This window comes from Rhea americana, unplaced genomic scaffold, assembly GCF_003343005.1.
Source record: "Rhea americana isolate MKP2758 unplaced genomic scaffold, rheAme1 scaffold_202, whole genome shotgun sequence".
In the NCBI taxonomy this organism is placed as follows: domain Eukaryota; kingdom Metazoa; phylum Chordata; class Aves; order Rheiformes; family Rheidae; genus Rhea; species Rhea americana.
The window spans coordinates 599699-619859 of NW_028186173.1; the positions used below are offsets into that span (position 1 = coordinate 599699).

General features: G+C 39.0%; 2 protein-coding genes across 9 annotated transcripts in view; one reads left to right on the plus strand and one right to left on the minus strand.

Moving 5' to 3' along the window:
• SMC4 (structural maintenance of chromosomes 4) overlaps positions 1 to 13539 on the minus strand; it is a 42002-nt gene extending 28463 nt beyond the window's left edge. The window contains exons 1-5 of one of the 4 annotated variants that reach the window (XM_085304040.1): positions 13411 to 13539; positions 11080 to 11262; positions 9761 to 9939; positions 8975 to 9166; positions 7039 to 7215 (exon numbers count right to left, since the gene is read on the minus strand). In XM_085304040.1, coding sequence (XP_085160166.1) covers positions 7039 to 7215; positions 8975 to 9166; positions 9761 to 9939; positions 11080 to 11209 — 678 coding nt within the window. In that variant the 5' untranslated portion in view covers positions 11210 to 11262; positions 13411 to 13539. Of the gene's footprint in view, positions 1 to 7038; positions 7216 to 8974; positions 9167 to 9760; positions 9940 to 11079; positions 11268 to 13406 lie in introns of all 4 variants that reach the window. The other 3 variants (XM_085304041.1, XM_085304038.1, XM_085304039.1) reach the window with 3 other exon arrangements.
• A 304-nt stretch (positions 13540 to 13843) lies between these two features.
• The window catches only part of IFT80 (intraflagellar transport 80), a 62824-nt gene continuing 56506 nt past the window's right edge, over positions 13844 to 20161 (plus strand). Inside the window, exons 1-5 of one of the 5 annotated variants that reach the window (XM_085304048.1) lie at positions 14112 to 14258; positions 14561 to 14645; positions 15271 to 15468; positions 15860 to 15944; positions 16526 to 16749. In XM_085304048.1, coding sequence (XP_085160174.1) covers positions 15910 to 15944; positions 16526 to 16749 — 259 coding nt within the window. In that variant the 5' untranslated portion in view covers positions 14112 to 14258; positions 14561 to 14645; positions 15271 to 15468; positions 15860 to 15909. Of the gene's footprint in view, positions 13932 to 14111; positions 14259 to 14560; positions 14646 to 15270; positions 15469 to 15859; positions 15945 to 16525; positions 16750 to 20161 lie in introns of those variants that run through there. The other 4 variants (XM_085304047.1, XM_085304046.1, XM_085304050.1 and 1 more) reach the window with 4 other exon arrangements.

Sequence of the window (20161 nt, forward strand, 5' to 3'; positions counted from 1 at the left end):
GTGGTGACATCAGCAGCATGAACCATCACTCTTTTAATGTTTTGAGGCTGCCAAGTCAAGAATATTTCAGGTCTATGAATATCGGTAGAAATTGTACTTATATCCTGGAAGTACCTTCAAAGTGCTGTATGTTCAATGCAAGAAATCTATRACAAACTTAATCAAATTTCATATGAGAGTACACATGCTATGTAGAAAATATTCTCGTTAAACTAAAATTCTTGTTGCGACTAACATAGCTCTGGCAATGCAGGCAGCTGACTTAAATGGCTGCACTGCATTGCTATATGCATCTTCCTAGAGCCAATCTGTGACAAGCAAGAATTTCATCCCCCATGTAGCCCTCAAAAAGTGGGAAAACAGTGTCTAAACTCTTAATTACCTCATTGCTTAGGATTACTACTGCAATTTTCTCTACATTTATATWCTCTGTTCTTAAAACAGCTCATTTCTCAGAACAGAAAGCTGTAAATCTGAGCTATCCAAGGTTTTCTGGCATCTATATATTTTAAAATAAGATTATTAAACTGATTAAAAAAAAAAAAAGCTTTAATGTACTCAGTAAGTTGCCTTTTTGCAACTCTTACCACGAGTCTAGAAACAGGATGCTGCTTTTCACTTCTGTAGATAACTCCTAGTTGCTCCTGGGAGACAGTACCATTACTYTTCAGCAACTCTCATCTAGAAGTTAGGAGTCTGTGGACTCAAGTAACAACTCTAAAGCTAAAAAGCAGCATAGTACAGGAATTCGAATACTGACATTATCCAGTTTCAAGTGGTCACAAGGTTTATGAGGTTGTAATTTGTGCTGTGTACAACAGTTCTGTGGTACTGCTTGAATTGGAATTATGTTGTTTTAAAGTACAACCTTCAAATTCCAATTGAAAATAACAGCAACTACCAAGCTGAATTAACTACTAAAGGTGATCTTAATCTTATCATAAAAGTAGAAACAGTACTGAAAAAAAAATACAAATTCTCAGCACTACGTTGAGATTTCTGGTGAACCTGTAGAGAAAGATGGCCGCTTGTTAATTACTGCCTCCCTCCTAAGCCCYGAGAATCTAAGGAAAATAACTTCTGAAGACAGCATCTTGCAATTTAGAGAGCTTTCTCAACAAAACTTTTAATACAATTTTCACAGCTCTATCTTGCTAGAGTCCCACTGAAGAATCATGGCATCAGACAGGTACTTCTTCGCTCACAGAAGCAACTATCTGGGATTTGGGGTTGCCACTTAGTTTCTGGCATCTTAATCTCAAGTTTTAAATTAAGTGCTGAAAACTGTAARATGGATTAACATGATCCTATTCAATATAATGTTTGAATGTAAGAACTCACATACCAGATTTTTTTTTGAACACAGTAAAGTATGTGCATATTAAGATATATTTTGTAATAGAGCAATTTTACATCTTAGAGCCTAGCAGAGGGGAATGTATTGAATTCCAAGGGAGTACTGAATAGTTGTTTTTTGGGGGGTGGTTGTTGTTTTTTTATTTGTTTTTTGTAGTGAAGCAATTTGACACTAATCAGATTCAAAATTGCTATAGTATAATATCTAACAGAATTGAAATTTAAGACYGGTTTTTCTCATGAATTATGGCTGTAAGAGAAAATACTACCTGTAAGATCTCTGCAATGTTTCCACATGTCACTGAGAAACTTGAAGTRAGGTATTATCTTAGAAAGCAGCACATAATATTTGTTTGCTTCCCAATTCAACTGCTGATAGTTGAACACAGAAGAAAAATCCTCTGAACCTTTGTGTGCTTCAAGTTCTTTATCAGTTAAATCCAGGCTTAAAGTYGCACATTCTGAGGATGATGGTTAATTTTTACAGAATCATAGAAAAGTTGAGGTTGGAAGGGACCTCTGGAGATCATCTAGTCCAATCCCTGTGCCCAGGGGGATTGCTCTAGCATAACCTAGAGCACATTGAACAGAATTGTGTCCAGGAGACTCCACAACACGTCTGGGCAGCCTGTTCCAGTGCTATGTCACTCTCACAGGGAAAGAAGTTTTTCTTTATATTCAGGTGGAACTCCCTCTGTTTCACTTTGTGCCCATTGCCTCTTGTCCTGTCACACAGCACCAAGGAAGAGAGTCTGGTCCCATCCCCTTGACACCCTCCCTTAAGGTATTTGTAGACATTGGTAAGATCCCTGGTCTTGTCTTCTCTATGCTAAACAGGCCTAGCTCTCGCAGCCRTTCCTCGTAGGGCAGATGCTCCAGCCCTCTGATCATCCTTGTAGCCCTATGCTGGACTCTCCCCAGTAGCTCCATGTCTCTCTTGTCCTGGGGAGCCCAGAACTGGACACAGTACTCGAGATGAGACCTCTGCATGGCTGAGTAGAGGGGCAGGATCACCTCCCTCGACCTGCTGGCAACACTCTTCCCAATGCACCTCAGGAGATCATTGGCCTTCCTGGCCACAAGGGCACATTGCTGGCTCATGGTCAACTTGCTGTCCACCAGCACTCCCAGGTCCTTCTCTGCAGAGCTGCTCTCCAGAAGGTCAGGCCCCAGCCTGTACTGGTGCCTAGAGTTATTTCTCCCTACATGCAAGGCTCTGCATTTTCCCTTGCTGAACCTCAGGAGGTTCCTCTCYGCCCAGCTCTCCAGCCTGGCCAGGTCTCYCTGAATGGCAGCATCCTCAGGTGCGTCAGCCACTCCTCCCAGCTTGGTATCATCAGCAACTTGCTGAGCAGGCACTCTGTCCCTTCATCCAGGTCACTGATGAAGAAGTTGCACAAGATGGGACCCAGTGCTGACCCCCAGGGGACACTGCAAGCTACAGGCCTCCAACTAGACTGTGCCACTGATGACAACCCTCTGAGCTCTGCCTTTCAGCTAGTTCTCAATCCAGCTCACTGTCCACCCGTCTAACCCACACTTCCTGAGCTTCACTCGAAAGATGTTATGGGAGACAGCATCAAAAGCCTTGCTGAAGTCAAGGCAGACAACATCCACACCATCTCCCCTCATTTACCCAGCCAGTCATTCCATCATGGAAGGCTACCAGATTGGATAAGCATGATTTCCCATAGCAAATCCATGCTGACTACTCCTAATCACCTCAGTAATTGGGAACTTCTAGCTTACTTCAAAAAAAAGAAGAAAACCTAATATATTGGAGAGGAAATGAGGGGGAACAGAAGAGTGACTCTCATATTATTTCCACAAGCAGCAGGTGAAAAACTTGACTGAACTTCCTTTCCGGCAACAAAATCTTGCTGTAGGAAAAGACTTAAGTACATTATAAATGCTGTTCCAGTCAGTTTAAAAAAATATATATGCAAACACATATATACACACACACGTGTGTGTGCATAAATAGATATAAAATCACTGTAGCTGTTTATACTTGCTTAAGGTAACATGAGAATATTTTAATTCATCAAATACATTTAAGTGATATACTATCTAATTAGTACCAAATTTACTTAAAAACAATGTTTCTTTGAAAGAAAGATAGTTCTAGAGTATTTTTAGAACTCACRTCTTCCATAATACATCTTTTAGCAGATAATGAATTAAAAGTCTTAGGCTATTTATTACTTTTTCTATAATCTTTATCTGCAAAGTAGCTGAATGGGAGTTGGCTATGAAACTGTGCTTTCCTTTTTAAAGGTTTGTATTTTCTCTTTCCTTGAAATATAAGAGCCAATTTCAGCAGGTGCTAACAGTTACTGTCCAGTCAGTATGTTTTGCTCCCTAGACACATCTATCACAGGGATGTCCATAATTGACATTCCTCCAAGTTCTCCCCATATATTTGATAACCCCTTAGAGACAAGCCAGACAAGATAAAAAGGATGAGACATCTTTCTGGCCTCAAGGTTAATCTGTTTGGAGGAATCACTATTAAGCAACAGCAAACATACTTACCTTCTGTGTTTTGCCCAACACAGTCAGAGCACAGAACCCACAYAGGATTTCTGTATATATACTGATGTTCCAAGTAAGTCTTTCAAAAAAGCTAAACAGATAATTTATTTGTTGTTATTTACAGATAATACAAGTTATGGAAGTCGGAGTATTAAGTGTGAAAGTTAGAAAAAAAAACAGCAAGACGCTAGATTTGCCACACATGCTCAGAATAAGAAAGGCATAGTATACTAAGTGATAAATTGCACTTTTACCAGTCCAGTTTCAGACTGCAGCAAACTCACAACTATGCATTGAACAGTTGTCTATTCCTGAAGTGCAAAAAGCACATAGCAATTTGTTAAAAATATAAAACATGTAGTATTAAAACTTATGGATAACAAAAGTGACATTCWCCTCGTGTTAAGTATTGGCAATATCTGACTGCAACCAAAATCATTTTTAAAAAATGATTTTTCAATTATTTAGTTTAGGCACAGAAACTGTAGTACTCCTAGAACTGCTCAACTAATATTACACATTCTATTCTTCCCCCAGGAGTTCTTTGTAACACTACTCACAAAGTCATTCTGATTTTAATATTTTCAGAATGGCAACCAGTAGAAGAACCTATACTATGACTATACCAAACTTTTAGAATAAAATTTGAAAGTCATGCCAGACTGAATTTTTTTTAAGAGGCACTGAAATATGCTAGCTCATAGAAAGACTGGAAAAATTGTGGGTGGAGGGGGGTGATGGAAAGAAACCAAAACCAGAAAGCAGTCTTCTAAAAAGCAAGTATTTTCCATTGAGTAATGTAAAATATGCTAGTAGGACACTAACCAAGTAACTAAAGGTCTTGTTACTGTATGAAAGACATGTTCTCTTACAACTTTTTCTTTCATATTAATGAATATCCTGTCACAGATTGAAAATACATTTATTAAAGATTATGAAATACTGTTTACCCCAAAACTATACTATAATATATAATAAAAATTAAAATTTCAATTATGCCCTATTGGCATAGTCAAAGTCRGAGAGATACAATTTATTTTAAATGTGGAATTATTCTGACTTGGTATCAAATTAGAACAGGCTACTTTAAATTTAGCTTCACTACAGCAAGAGAAGAGGAAAAATTAAATAGAACTATCACTTATTCCTCAATCTTTAAGTAACTTTATTTGAAAAACACTAGGGAAAAAAGGACAGTCCTTGTGATACTAGTATATAGCCTTACACTTTCAAAATGGTCTCACTTATTTCTAACTACAGTTTTCAGTATTTGGATTTTGAAGGTCTGCTGTGATTACGTGGAAAATATTGCCACATTTCCCAGTTGGAAACTACTCATCTTTGAATCACCCAGTCAGTAGAATCCCCTTAAAAAAAAAAAAAGTGCACTAACTCATGTGCAAAGGGAAAGGGCCTTGCCTCAGTCAAAAAGTCTGAAGAAATAAATGAGTCTCAGTACACTTTCCTCTGCAGTTCTTGATAGAAGGAAAATAAACGGTGGGAACTATTACTTTATGCCTTAATATTGCTTGTATTTCCCCCTTCTTTCATGTTACAGGTAAAGAGCAAGAAACTCAAGGTTTCAGGAATAAGTATATTCTTCCCATTGATAACTAACATTCTGGGAAGTATGTACTGGKTGAAGAAAACAAATCACATTTGGAAAAGATTGGCTGTACTTCCTCACAAATGTTTCCTTTCCTTCTTCCCTTTCCTCTTCCCAATGGTACTCTAACACTAAGCCTTACATACCTCTGCATCATAATTTCTGCCTAGATTAATCTTTGACTCAGCCTTCTTTCTCTTTTAGAAATTGACCTGAACTGCTACTTCTGAAGAGCAACTTCAAGGCAGGGGGCAGGGTGGGGAGCAACAAAACAGTTGTTAGAGGTACTTCTTTCTGGCTTAAAACAGAAGATACAGGAATGAAGTGTTAGAGGGAACAATAAATTAGTATGGAGACTTCAAAATAGATATATCCTCTTTTTGTGGGTGTAACTAAAAAAGGAGTGCACAAGAAGACTTGAGGAAGTGAAGCAAACAGAGCAACTTATCTAGATTTTTTTTTTTTTTTTTTTTTTTGTAGTGAGGAACTGGAAGCTCCTTTGACAAAAACAGGCCTAAAATGATCTGTATTCAGAGGTTTTAGACCTTGAAAAACTTCCCATGTTCACTGATTTTCTAGGCCATGATCCTCCAGAGTACATTCTGGACCTGCTAGCAACAGTAGTGAAAAAGTTACAAGTATATGCATGTATATTTACTCAATTTAATTAATATTTACATGTTTTCATCAAATACTTTAACTCAATTTACATTTTAAGTGATTATTTTTGGCATACATCAAAATTCTCCATTATAATTCAAAATCTAGAAAAATTAGTGTGGTTCTCTTTAGGCTGTCTTTTAAGCAGAAAATGTATGCCAGCAGACCTTACAATTTTGAATCCAAATGTAGATATATAAAAAAACCCACAGAATTTGTCAATAGTATTTATTTACTTACTTACTATATTGGTTGTAAACTGTAGTTTTAACAAATCTATCCTGAAACAGCTATAAATCTGGCCATTCTCCAAGTCCTCTACAGTTATTACACAAGCACAAAAAAAACCCCCTACAGTTCATGTGTTTTTCATGCATTCAATTTTTACAAAACAGCTGATTTTCATATGTACATACTTCTGCAGGAAAAAAAACACATCTATATATGAAACTGTAGATAACTTAAAAATAGAATCATTAAGACTTAAGTTAATATTGATGCTCTTTCAGCTGGTATAAGCAAGTTGCTGAATCTCTGCCACGCTTAAGCAGCACAATAATATTGGGGTTTAAGGTTTATTTTACTACACCAATATTTACGTGCTGCTAGGGCGGAACAAGTATCACAACTCTTCTATTCATCCACATGTCAGGAACACAATTTATTAATAGAAAAATTTGTGTAAGTAGTATCTTCAACTGTTTCTCTTCCTTAAATTTCTAAAGCAGCAAATAATGATTCGCATCTTTACCAGACCATGCAAACCATGATGTGCTGCTACAGTACTTTAAGGCCTCAAATACAAGATTCAAAACCAAGATAGTATTTTTCATAACTAGAAATACATTTTTTCTTAAAATTCCTTTCATTCATACACCTACCTGTAAAATTAAGAATCTGTTATGGTCCAGATCAATTCCATGGCTTCGAAGAAGAATACCAACATCTTTGAATGTCTTTTTCTTTCCATTGATATGATAGACAGAAGAGTTATCTCTGTAAGCAGTTCTAGACACACAGAAATTGCTGTTAGGAATTACTTCATAATCATCTCCTTCCTGTTTTAAGGAAAAACAAAGCCAGAAAAACAATTAGCATATCACAGATTTATTTCATATTTCACAATTAAGCATAGAAATGCTATATGTTCAGGTTTTAAGTCAACCACACTCTAGGGTCCAGCAGAAATGAGAACTCTCTTAAAGCTGTATACCTTACAAAAATAAATAAATAAATTTGAGAACTGGATTAAAAACACTTCAAATTATTTAAAGTGAGTGGCATTTAATGCCTTTGCCATCTCCAATACAAGCTATTGCTTTAAAAACATCTAACTTATTCTCTTCAACACTGTTTCACATTACAAAAGAAAAGGCCTACTTCAAATTCAAAGTGGCTGTGCTATTCTAACCTTTCAATTTTAGATTAGGAAGTACTGAATGACTTAACTACTGTCTGCATTTTTAAACACTTTTTTCTTCCCTTATGGTAGGAAAAGGAGTTACTTTTAACTGAATAGTTTTAAAGAGAAACTGTAGAAGATATAAAAGCAAAGCATTAAAAATGTGACAAATGTGACATCATCAGCTTCAAAAGCTCTTAGACCTACCTGAAATGTGGTAACTAAAATAAAGCTGGTACTATAATTTAAAATATTAAAATTGATGCATGCTTCTTGTAAAGAGTTGAATTGGCCTACCACTTTCCCAAATTAACCCCCAAGAGTATAATGAACCTGGTATCTAGTATACTCAGAAGTTGTATCACATCATAAAGTTAGACCCTAGGTATTACTATAAAGTCAAGTGAAAACCCAAAGTAAATTTAATAATTATTGGATTTGCTTAATCTAAATACAAAAAAAGTGTAGAGGTGGGTATATGTAAATCAAGTCCAAAAAAAATCTGACTTAAAAATTTGGGGAGGGGGGTGTCAAAAATTAAAGATATTGTCATTTTATTAACAAAAAGTCTTGAAACTCAATACATTTCCTCCTTTTTTAGCTAACTCTAAACTCAACATTTTAAACTTCAGCCAGAATAATTGTGAACAAAAATTAAATATTTAAAGAAAAAAATGCTTGCACTGTAATCACAATAAATCAACAAAATTGTACAGCAGTTTCTACAAGTACATGAAATGACAAGCAAAATGAGTATTTCTGATTTGCCAACACTTCATTTCTTTCAAACAAAATATCATGTTTAAAAAAAATTTGGTGATAAGAGGTGAGGTCTAGAATTTTTGATTAAAAATCCACTTTAAAAATTGCAGATATTTCATGGCATAGAAAGTGTAAAGTTCCAGATTCATTTTACCTTTTTCTAAGCTTACATTTAAATAGCTTAAAGTATTTTTAATTGACTTAAAAGGTTCTGCTTAAACAGTTTTTATTTCTTAATCTATATTACACATACTATAAATTTAAGAACATGTACACTTGTATATTTACAAAAGGTATTCCTGAATTTTTTTTAATCCCTAAACCTCATACATTTGAGATAAAACAGAAAAGACAGAATTCTAAAAGATTTCTTGTGRCAATAATTATTTTATATTTCAAAAAAGTTTTAAAATATACATGTACCAGTTATTGGTCCTGTAGAAAACAGAAAAGAATCCCTACTAATATTTTRAGAACTACACCACTTGACAGAGGAAGCTTCAAGCTAATTAACAATAAACTGATGCTTTACATCAAAGGTAAAGTATTCATACTATGAAGTTTTCTCCAGTTTGAATTAAAATAATAAAATGTTACTTTCCTAATCATTAAAAAAGAAAAGCCTCTACTGTTCTGAACAGAAGAATACATACCTTGTCAATGATCTTTTGGAAGTGGACTTCTACAGAACAGCTCTGGATGTCCGTATGTTCATCAGAATTATGGATCAGCACAGATAGTTTTTTGGATCTGATTTTTTGTGCCCGATACCCGAACACAAAAAGCATTGAATCAATGACATTGGATTTTCCACTGCCATTTGGCCCAATAATACATGAAAAACGCTGTATAATAGAAGAAAAGTGACATTTACATTGAAATAGATCCTAGCCAGTGTGCATCACCAATTTCATTTCTGGAAAGCTTAAAATACAATTATTTCTAGCACAAGAAACTGCAGACTATTTGATAGCTTAGTTTTTACTGCAAAAGGTAAAGCAGTACAATTCATTAAAAAAAAAACACACACAACAGAACACTTCAACTTAGCTCAGCTTTATGAATTTTAAATTGTAAACTCAAAGCAGTATCGCATTTAGCAAGCATATTCACAAAGAAAGTTTCACGATTAGCCACTTAAGTCTCCCGTGGGCCCTAAAAAAAAAATTTTTTTCAGATCCCCTGAAAATTCTCCAGAAAAAAAAAGTTATACTTTTTAAAGTTTTACTGATAAATTAGAGTTGCATAGTATCATAAAGTTACTCTTAACTGTTTTCTGTGCTGTCCAATAATTAAACTACAGAATATCACTACAAAATAATTCTCAAACAAATATTTTTCAGTTAATTTGTGGTAAGCTTAGGAAAAAATRTAGTAAGGAATACTAACACACAACAAAGTCTTACCTCCATCTAGAAAATACTTAAAATAAAAGATACCTTATGAAAAGGTCCTAAAGTTTGCTCCCCTGCATAGGATTTGAAGTTCTGGTTTACAATATGAGTTATCATGAGACGAGGAGCACCAGCTTCATTGGTCATTGCTGGTGGTGGGGGAGGAGAGATGCTACTCAAAATCTCTTCTAAACTTCGATTATCAAGTACCTCATTTGAGGCTGCTAAAAAACATCCAAAATAAACAGAAAGGAAAAGAAGACTGTAAGCTCTCAATGACTAGGCATCTTCTAAAATGTTTAATTCAAAAGCTAACATTATTTCTACACAAATCAAATCTATACTTTTGTCTGAAATTATCAAAATAACCTGGAGTTAAAATTCTTCTTACTATGAACTGAATCTTTCAGAAGTAGATAGCTAAAAATGCCCCATCGATTCACTAGTGGGTTTGTTCTTTCATTATGTAATTCTTATTCTAACACTCTTGAATAGGCACTCTGCAATTACAATAGCTACAACCGTCACAATAAGCCTACAAATCCAAAACAGGCAAAGTCTTTCTAATTAATAAGTGCAAAGCCACATTTCAAGTGTGCTCGCAAGTCACTGCAAGATTTGGGGATCGCTGCACAATGCTCTGAAAGCTGTAATGACAGCACAGCTACTCTGCAAAGACAGGAAGTTTGTTACGAAAACAAACTGGCCCCCTGGATATCAGCTAGTTACAAGCAAAGCAGCTTTGCAGCACTTACTAGCAACTTTTCTTCAAATAGACAGTAGTTTGTCACTCATTTCAACATATTAAATCTATTTGTCAAATACCTTGCTTTAATACTTGCATATCTGGCTACCTAAAAATACACTAACTTCTGTTTTTCCAGGTATTTTCAGCAAAAACTCAACTCAAAAAATAAAAATTAAAAATTAAAAAATACAGCTTCATGAAARAGAAAGTCAAATCATTTTAAGAGTTAAGTAAATAAACTTGAAATGTATTCAATTCCAAGAAACCCCATAGCYTTGGGTGTGTATAAATTCGAAAAATCCTTCTGTTGTACCACAGTCTTAAGTACAATGTTACAGATCAGGAATATGAAATACAAGATGTATTAGAATAAASTCTAACAACTGCTTTTGCACTTGTACTAAAGTACCAGTCCAAACACTTTAACTCTTTGCAAGCCCTCTTTACCATTTTAAAAGCAGTTTAAACCTGCCAATAGTCAAGGCTTTAAGTATTCCTTTCTAGGAGGGAAAGAGCAGACTATCTGGAATAGTTTGTAAATCCAACACAACACCATTGCTCCACAGGCACTAATGTCAAGTTTATACGCCTTCAGAATCATAAGATATGAACCCACCTTGTGGAGGTACTTCATCAAGCTGTCCATCACCCTTTTTGTCCACATCCATGTCACTGGTGGAATCTTCTAAGGGCTCTCTCCCTTTCTCCTGGACTGCTGTAGAGGTTTTGGTGCTCTTGCTTGGCATGATTTCTGTCCCCTTCAATTCCAAGCAATCAAACTACTGAACGGATCTATCTCCTTTGCTAACACAAACAAGAAAACCCCGTGATCTAAGCATTGAGCTGTAATCCCGTGAGGAATATACCTATATGAATGTCCAGATGTTTGACTAATTTAGAAACCAAAGTCTAGATTATTTTGAAGACAAAACTCTGAATTTGAAACAAAAACTAAAGCTTAGCCTCATAATGAGAGGTTTGAAACCATTCCCCCCTAATCGATGGACTTACCCTAATCCGTAGAAACGGCATGAATCTACCTACTGAAAACCTATACAGCCACATTCAACGCCGTTACTACGCTCAGAGAAAGCAACTGTGATGCTGGGGGCAAAAGAGTTAAAGACACATTTGCAGTAACAAACTGAGTAGCCATATGGCTATATCCTTCTGGAAGCAGGCTTTACATACACCTTTCATATGTGACACATTTTATTTTCAACACTYCATGTCAATCATTACAAAAAAAAGCATAATTTAAGTAAAGTCTCACTCTGAGGTAGTTTAGATCAATACCCTCACTTTGCAAAATATAACACAACCACTACTGTTAGCGTTCAACATTTAACAGAGTAAGTGAAACGAAATACCTTAATCTAGTTCTGATGTTAAAGTTATCTGATCAAGAACGAAACATTACAAAAGTCCATCAGCTGGCACTTAAATACAGYTCCCCAAGAAATAGAAAGCAACCGATGATTAGAAGCAAGGCAAGATAACTGCAGGAGGGAAACTCTCCCCAAAGAGTTTAAAATGCAGCAAGTGGCGAATTCAGTTTGGAGAAAAACAGACATGAGAAAGTTTACTTCTCACAAGATAAAAAAAACTGACGTGGTTAGAAAGTCATCTTACAATTGGTGCCAATCATTTGACGTTTTCAGACCTACCCCCAACCCACACTCTCATGAGAGTCCTTCATTTGGGACAATGGGGGAGGGGGAGAAATGAGAGAGAGAACTCATTTTAAGGCAATTTGAGTCTATGTCCCTGTTGAGAAGTGTTCCGCAATGGCTGTCTCAGACAATTACAGTCTCTCAAAGTACCAGATTTCTTTTCCAAAGCTTCTCCACTCAGAGTTGTGCAATAGAGACCTATTTACCTTACTAGCCCCTTTCCCCCAAATATACCAACAAAGTTAACAAGCACAGCTACTTGACTTTAACTTTTAAATCGGGATAGATCAATTGCTACAGACTCTAATAAACTTAACATATTCGTGTCCAGCCCCTCCTCCAAGTCAACTCAGAGGTGTTTGTTAAAAGCATCTCCCAATGATCTCCTGCCAAGAGCCGTTTTTGTTGAGGGCTTGGTGAAAAGCGAGTCAGAGACGGGCAGAAAGACTTCCTTATTAAAAGCTGCTCAAATTTGATAGCGATAACCGATGTCAGTGAAAAACTTTTCTTTTAATCAGACAATCGTTTAAGGAATCCTACAGCACCTTTGTCACGATCTTTTTAACTCTTCAAGGATTTTCTTTCGACTTAGCTTTCACGCTTCAAGCATAAAAGGAACAGGCAAAGCTAGTTATGGAAGGGTCCTTGCTTTGTAAGCAGATTAAAATCGGGCCTCTGTATTTCGGCGCACGGAAAACATATTACTAGAGTAAAACATATTACTTCGCTTTAAAAGGTTGGTCCCCGATTAGCGGGCCCCATAGGTCCATAAGGGRAAACCTCCCTTTTTTCCGACCTTCTCTCTTCCCCCGGCTCCTCGCACGCATCTGCCGACACCCGCGGGGTCAGAAACGCCGGGCGCTGCGCCCTACTGGCGGGAGCCAGGGAGGGAAAGAGGAACGGCGAGCGGGCACCCAGCGGCCGGTGCCCCTCGGCAAGGGCCCTCCGCAGGGCTGTGCTGGGGGAAGGGGCTGCCGCCGCCTTTTGCCCGCTCAGGGCGGGGTGGAGGAAGAGGAAGAATAAGGCACGGAGTAAGGAGCCCGCCACCACCCTCTGCACGGAGAAACTTGCCGCTTGCTCCGGGCAGGTTTTCCCCGTCGGCGCCCCCCGCTGCTCCGCTCACGGCGAAGGAACCCCCCCCCTTCTCCTCCTCCTCCCCCCCGCACGGACTCCACCTGCCCTCCGGCAAACTGCCGGCAGCTCTGCTCGAAAGCCCCGCCGCGCAAAGCCGCTCCGGCTGCCCCCACCGAGTTGCGCGCCGAGGTGGTACCTACGAGGGCGAGCAGCGCCCGGCCGCRGCTGTGGCCAAGCGGCAGCGGCGGCAGCAGCGATCCCGACTCCCGCCGCGGCTTGGCGGCTTCCACACTCGAAAATGGCGCCCAAACGGCAAACTCGAACCGAAATTCGTTAGAAAGGCGCGGGGCATGCTGGGAAGGGAGGGGGCCGGCCTCCCGCGGGTTTGAACGCGGGGAGGAGGAGGAGAAGAAAAGCCCCGCTCCCGCCGCCATCTTGTTTTCCGTTACTGCGCGGACGGGGGAGAGAAGGGGGGGCGAATTATATAAAATAAAAATAAATTCATTTGCTTTGGGAGAAGCGGTCTCTGCAGGGCAGCCACGTTGATTTCTTTTTTTTTGGGGGGGGGGCAGGGAGTGCGTGCGCCTGTCCCGTGCGGAAGGGGCTTATTTTAATTTATATAGAAATAGGTCAGGGGGCGGTGCTGGGTTGCCGGGTAACGGGCGGAGAGAGGTGATGGGGAGCGGAGCCGCGGCGTGAAGGCACTGCTTTTAAAAAACGTGTAAGAAATAATAAATAAAAACAGCGCACGCTCCTGAAGCGGAATTAATTAACGGGCGGCGCGGTGACGCCATGGAGTCGTGTCACCTAGCTTGGGGAGGGCTCGTGAGGTGGCGGTGGGACGAGGAGGAGGAGGAGGAGGAGGAGGAGGGAGGAAGAAGTCTCGCGGGAAGTAGCTATAGAGACCGAGCAGCTTGGCGGCGGCACTGCCGGGGAGGGAGGGGGGACGCGGGAGACGCTTCTGCGGCGCTGGCGCCGCGGCCGCGGAGCGCGGCAGCCGTTGGGGTGCGGTTGCCGCCGCGCCGCTCCCTCCCGCCCGCCGCCACAGGTAAAATGCGGCGGGAGGGGATCGGCGGCGGCGGTAGGGTCTGACTCAGGGTCGCGGGCGGGGAAGGGGCTGCGTCGGGGAGCGCCCCACAGCCCGTCCCCAGACAGGCTCCTCGGGGAGGCCGGTGAACCCGCGCGTGGGGCGGCTGCCTGGGGGCAGCACCACAGTGTGTGCGCGGAGAACGGGCAGCAGCGAGAGCGCCAAGGGCCCGCGTTGTCCCTGCGGCGCCCGCGTGTGTGGCAAAACCCTCAAAAAAAAAAAGAAAAAAAAAAAAAAAACAGTTCGCCCCCGCTTGGGTGCAGGTGGCGTGGAGAGAACCGCAGCATCGCCCTGGCATGAGCCGCCTCTGTGCCCTGGACAGCTCGCTGCACCCCGAGGAAGCACCATGTATGTCCTCCTCTTCCTCCCCCAGGCTGGTTTTTGTTTTCTGTTTTTTTTTTCCCCTTCCTATTCTCTCCCCCTACCCTGTGCTTGCACAATCTTGCTCAATCTCCTGCCTCGCTCACGCTACTCCTTTCTCTGACCCTTAACTTCTCATGGAGCTGCTCCGGAGCGGAGGAGAGCGCAAGATGAGGAAACGTGGGATGGTGGTGATGTGAACAAGTGGGACGAGATGGAATTTGCGGCTGAGGGAAGTTGAGCCAAACTCCTCGTTTCGGAGGTAGAGCGGCTTACTGCCTCCAGCTCGGCCTCCTCCTCACCGCAGCAGCTTCTTGATGCTTCCAGTAGAGGCTTTCGGCTGATGTGCTAGCGTTACCAGCTCATGTTGGACTCCTGGCCGAGCTGTGATGTCGAGGGCGTATACTGAGTAACTGCTCTGAAATGATTTACCTGTTGGTGTAAGATCTGTGCATCCAGATCGATGAGAGATACTCTCTTAAGCCGGAGCGATACCTATGTTAAACTGAAGAAGGCATATTTTAGTGCTGTTTTGCTCTATATTTTCTCTTTGCTGTATACAATCTTACAGTTAGTTATGTTTGTGGATTTTTTTTTTAATTTTCCTTTCTAGAATTCATGGTGTAGACACTAGCCCCGTAACTGATGGGTGGAAAATCTTGTAGCATATGCTGAACAGCAATGCTGGTGCTGAAGAACACCGTTACCACCCTCTAGAAATCAGAGACATGATTGAAAGGCCACATAATTCCACATAGCTGTGGCTGACAGGGAAAGATCGTCATTTGGTCACAGCAGGATTATTTTGAGAGTATGGCTCTTTTCTCTAAATTTTCTTGTAATGCACTGTTCAGGTATGAATCTTTTCGAAAAGTTTGTGATTTCAGGTTTTCCACGGCTACCTTCATGACTGACTGTAAGCATAAAAGGACTTCAACGTTTTTACCTATAATGCTTCAGCAAAATGCTGCTGACATTAGTTGTTCTTTAACTTACTTGGTGTGTTTATAGTAAGCAGTCAGATCTGTGTGTGATTGTGTACTGTACAAGGATAATTCCSTTAAAATTCAGGTCCATTTTGGTGACTGTTTTGCCACAGTACTAATCTAATATTATTTAGTTCAAAACTTTTTAATTTCTGTATTGGTATCTTCCTTTTTAATTTTGGGTACTTAACATGTGTGCTTGTTTTATTTTAATAGAGTTATATCATACCCAGAACATTTTTTAATGCTCCTTCTGAACAACCGAAATGAGACTGAAGACTTCACTTTTAAAGGAACCGAAACATATCCTTTCTCTCAGAATGAACCTTAGTACAACATATTAAATCTTCATAGCCTTTTTACTAGAAAGGATTTCCTTACATCCTAAATGTCAGAGTAAAATATTTGTAAATTATATGTGGCTTTTTTTTGTTTTTTTAACCTTACCATTTTAGTGCATGTTTTAAAGACAACATTTCTGGAGATATTGAACACTCCTATTGCAATACCTAGCAATAACTCAGCCTCATATATAAACTGCTGACATAAGCTAATTTGGATGACAGTTGAGTGGTTTGCACTTGTCTTGTGCACCAAGACCCCTTTAGAGGTATAACCCAATGTTTGAATAAAAATGTATTGTAATAAGAATGGTATTTTTACATGATACGGTTTCAGTCTGCTTTTCTATTTTATACGGAATTTCTGCTAGCTCTTCTAACACAAAACAGCGAAGAAAGAATGAAAGCTCATGTTGTCTTTATAGGAAACATTCTATGTAATATTCCTAAAATAATCTTCCTGTACTGTACCTTCAGTTTTGTACAGCCTAGATGAAGTATTTTTTACTTCTAATAACCAAAACTTCCTTAATTTAATTATACATAAGGAATTAGTTAGCTGTGTGGGATGGACTACAGCTGATGAGCTATATTCTTGCAGTGATGATCACCAGATTATGAAGTGGAACCTGTTAACTAGTGAGACTACTCAAGTGGTGAAACTTCCAGATGATATTTATCCCATAGATCTTCATTGGTTTCCCAGAAGTGTAGGTGGAAAGAAGCAGTCCTATGCAGAGAGCTTTGTTCTTACAAGTTCTGATGGTAAGTCAATTAGAAGTGTTTATCAATTCATGCCACTTTGTGATTGTGTCACTCAATACCTGAGAAATTACCTGCAATTCAATAATCAGCAGTAAAGCAAGTTCAGATACCTATAGACCAGTTGCACTGATGTAAAGTGAATAGCTGTTGCAAAATTCATACATCATTATTATGATTTTCCCCAGTATAACATTGTCAAATATCTGTGAGCAGATATATCATTTTTTTTTACATAGGGTCATATTCTGCCATTGGGTAGCTCTTACTTTAGCTCAGTTGGTTAGAGCATGGTGCTGCTAACGCCAAGGTCACGGGTTCAATCCCGGTACGGGGCTACGCAGAGGGTTGGACTAGATGATCTCCAGAGGTCCCTTCCAACCTTACCATTCTATGATTCTATGGTGTATAATAAAATCTGAAAAGTATGCTTACCCTTCTGTGATTCTTATTTCACATTTTTCTAGTTCATAAACTAGTAGCTTTAAATATCTACATAGATACCGAATTGAAAATGACCAAATTAGTGAGACTGATTTTAAACATCATGGTTAAGCAATTTATCCGTTTTCCAGCTAATAGTGACCAAAATGAGACCAACATATCTTATCTCCCTTGTGGAGTCCTGAAGCTCTTTCTAAAGCATCTAGTCCTGGATGTTGTCAGGGATAGAGGACTAGACTGTATGTTCAGCATGTCCAGTGTACAGCTATTTGTCCAGTATACTAATATACTAATGCTAGACTATATGTTCTAATACAGTAGTTCCTGGCTTCCTGTGTATGTGTTTGTGGGAGCAAGAAGATCTGGTGGATTGCTTTTATTTTTGTATTTTCCTCCCCAAAGAGACTAAATATCAAATTTAATTGACTTACAAAGTTTCATTCCTATGTGAAGGCGTGTATACATTTATCCCCAATTCAGTTAAGAAATCTTAGCTATCTGGTTTCATTCTTGTTTTATGTTTATTGTGAAAGACTCCATACAATTCAGATCAGTGTTTGTCTCCTTTCTTCTTATTACTGTATCTTAAAACAATGTTCCATGCCATCAGGAACTTCCTGTGTATGTTTCTCCTTCCTTTCCTTTCCTCATCCGTTTTCTTCTTTAATTAAGGAAAAACACTTGGACTCTTTTCTTCTTGATTTAATTCTGTTTGAACAAAATATGAAAAATAACTATAAAAAACCCATTTCTACCCCCTTTTTATTTTTCTTACCAAAGGCTCACAAAGTGGCAACTCAAGATGAGTTTTCCTGTTCATACTAGTTTTGAAACCTGGAAGAGTTTGATCCTTTCTGAGATCTACTGTTTTACATTGATCATCATATAAAAAGTTATGTTAGAATAAAAGCACTAGTAAGATACAAGCCTGTGGTATGATCCGGTACTGCTTGCCTGACAATCCACAGGCAAGAGCCTGCTGATGGGAATGGCATATTAGTTAATGAATGATTTCTGATACTTCCATGTGTTACATCCGGATACTTGACATAGAAGTGATTTGGAAGAGCTCAGTGACTTGCTTGTTGAAGTTGGAGAATCCTTACACAGACCCTAACTTCTTATGCCTGTGTGTTTTATTTAGTTGAAAATGCTGTGGAAGTTTTCAGAGTAAGTCAGTTAAACTAGCTTGCTAAGAGGTAATAAATATATGCCACAGAGAAGTAGATAGCATATCAACACACTAAGCTTAGCTGATGTTCTTTTGTCAAAGGTCAAAGATTTTGGTGGTAAAGATGCATTTCCACACAGATAGTGATGGGGCTTTTTCAGTAATGAATTGAAAGCAATGTCCTGCTGTAAATCTCTGCCATTTTGGGGGGCAGAACAGTGAGAATCATGATCAATTGCTGAAGAAAGTTTCYATCAGGATAATAGTGGCCATCTGCCTGTGACCTATTGATAGTTTTCATGGGGACCTATCGATGTTTTTAATGGGATGGTGGATGTTTCCCAGCTAACCTCTGTTCATGTTTTGGCTAGAGCCCTGCATTTGTAGGTCTAGCATGTTTTCATTGGTGAACAGGACTTATTGTAGGCTTTTGGCTAGCTTCACTGTGAGCTTGATTGGGAACAGAAGGTTTGTTAGCCACATTAGCAGTCTAGAGCTGAAGCATCTAGCACGATTTTCTGTATAGATGGAGGGATATAGTATGTATTTGAAGAAGGCAGGAAAAATTCTTTCCTTGAATGAAACTTTGGCTTTTTCACTAACTGTTGGCAACAGTTGCACTTAAAAATTAGGAAGGCTGTGGAGGCCAAGATTTCTTCAAGGTATTCTGTACTTCCCAAGGAATAAATGCACTAAACTCATGGAACAAAAGCAGGACATCTTTTGGCTGGTGTCAGAAGGTTGGCTCCCTACAGATTCCTAGATACACGTGGGGAGGGAAGATGAGGAGAGAAGTTTGACTAAGTAGGATCATAACTTTTGCAATACCTCATGCTGAATTTTACTGTGGATTTTAGGCAGCTGGGGCTAATGAGATACTACTTGTAGAGCTCTTAAAGTGGAAATTGAAAGGAAGATTCATTTGTATCAATTAATATTAGCATGTACGTATAGTTTTATGCTATTTCTTTTGTGTTACCTAAACAAAGACATTGCTCAGAATGTCAGTCATTAATTGATGTTAACTGAGTTGAGTTCTATCCTTGAGCATGAGCTTTTTTTTCATTTTCTTTCCAGAGTGATACACATAGGATGAAGGGGTTTCTGTAACTCGGCATGTGCTCTAATTCCCAGGGGTTTTTTCTCCTTTCTTTTTTTTTCTCAGAGGTTTCACATTTGTGTTTGTAATACCTGGTTTTTGTAAATTTCTGAATTGTGTGTGTAAACAGTGGCACAGCAGTCCCACACGGGACTGTGTGTAAACAGTGAACATGACAACTGTACTGAGTTAGATGTCACTAAGATATGTTAAGAAAATAAAACATATTCATAGATGTGTTGAGAGAGGTTGATAGTCTGATCTTTTTGTTTTTGAGTGCTCAAATTAGAATGTCATGGAAGCTGCGCATTCTGAAACCCTTTTATTCAATCTGTGTGTGAAACCTAATGTAAATTTTAGATAAGATTATCCGTTCTGAAGTATAATGTCTAGTAGGTGTGAATGCTTACTCTTCTGAAACTGGATTAAGTGAAACAGAAAAAAAGAGCTATAATTTAGGAATAAGGATTCATGAATAACACCACACACAAGTAGGTCCCAGAATCTTGTCASAGATTCATTAGGACTTGTGCAAGGCTATCAATTAACTGTTAGAAGTTAATTTAAGTGGCCTGATACAAGGGCTTAAAGTTAGGGTTTATGGCTTTTTCAGTTGGTGATTTTTCCTTCTGCTCTAGATTTTAATTGTGATGACCAACAGATTCTAAAACGAGATCTTAATGTTGACCTGTATTTTCCTT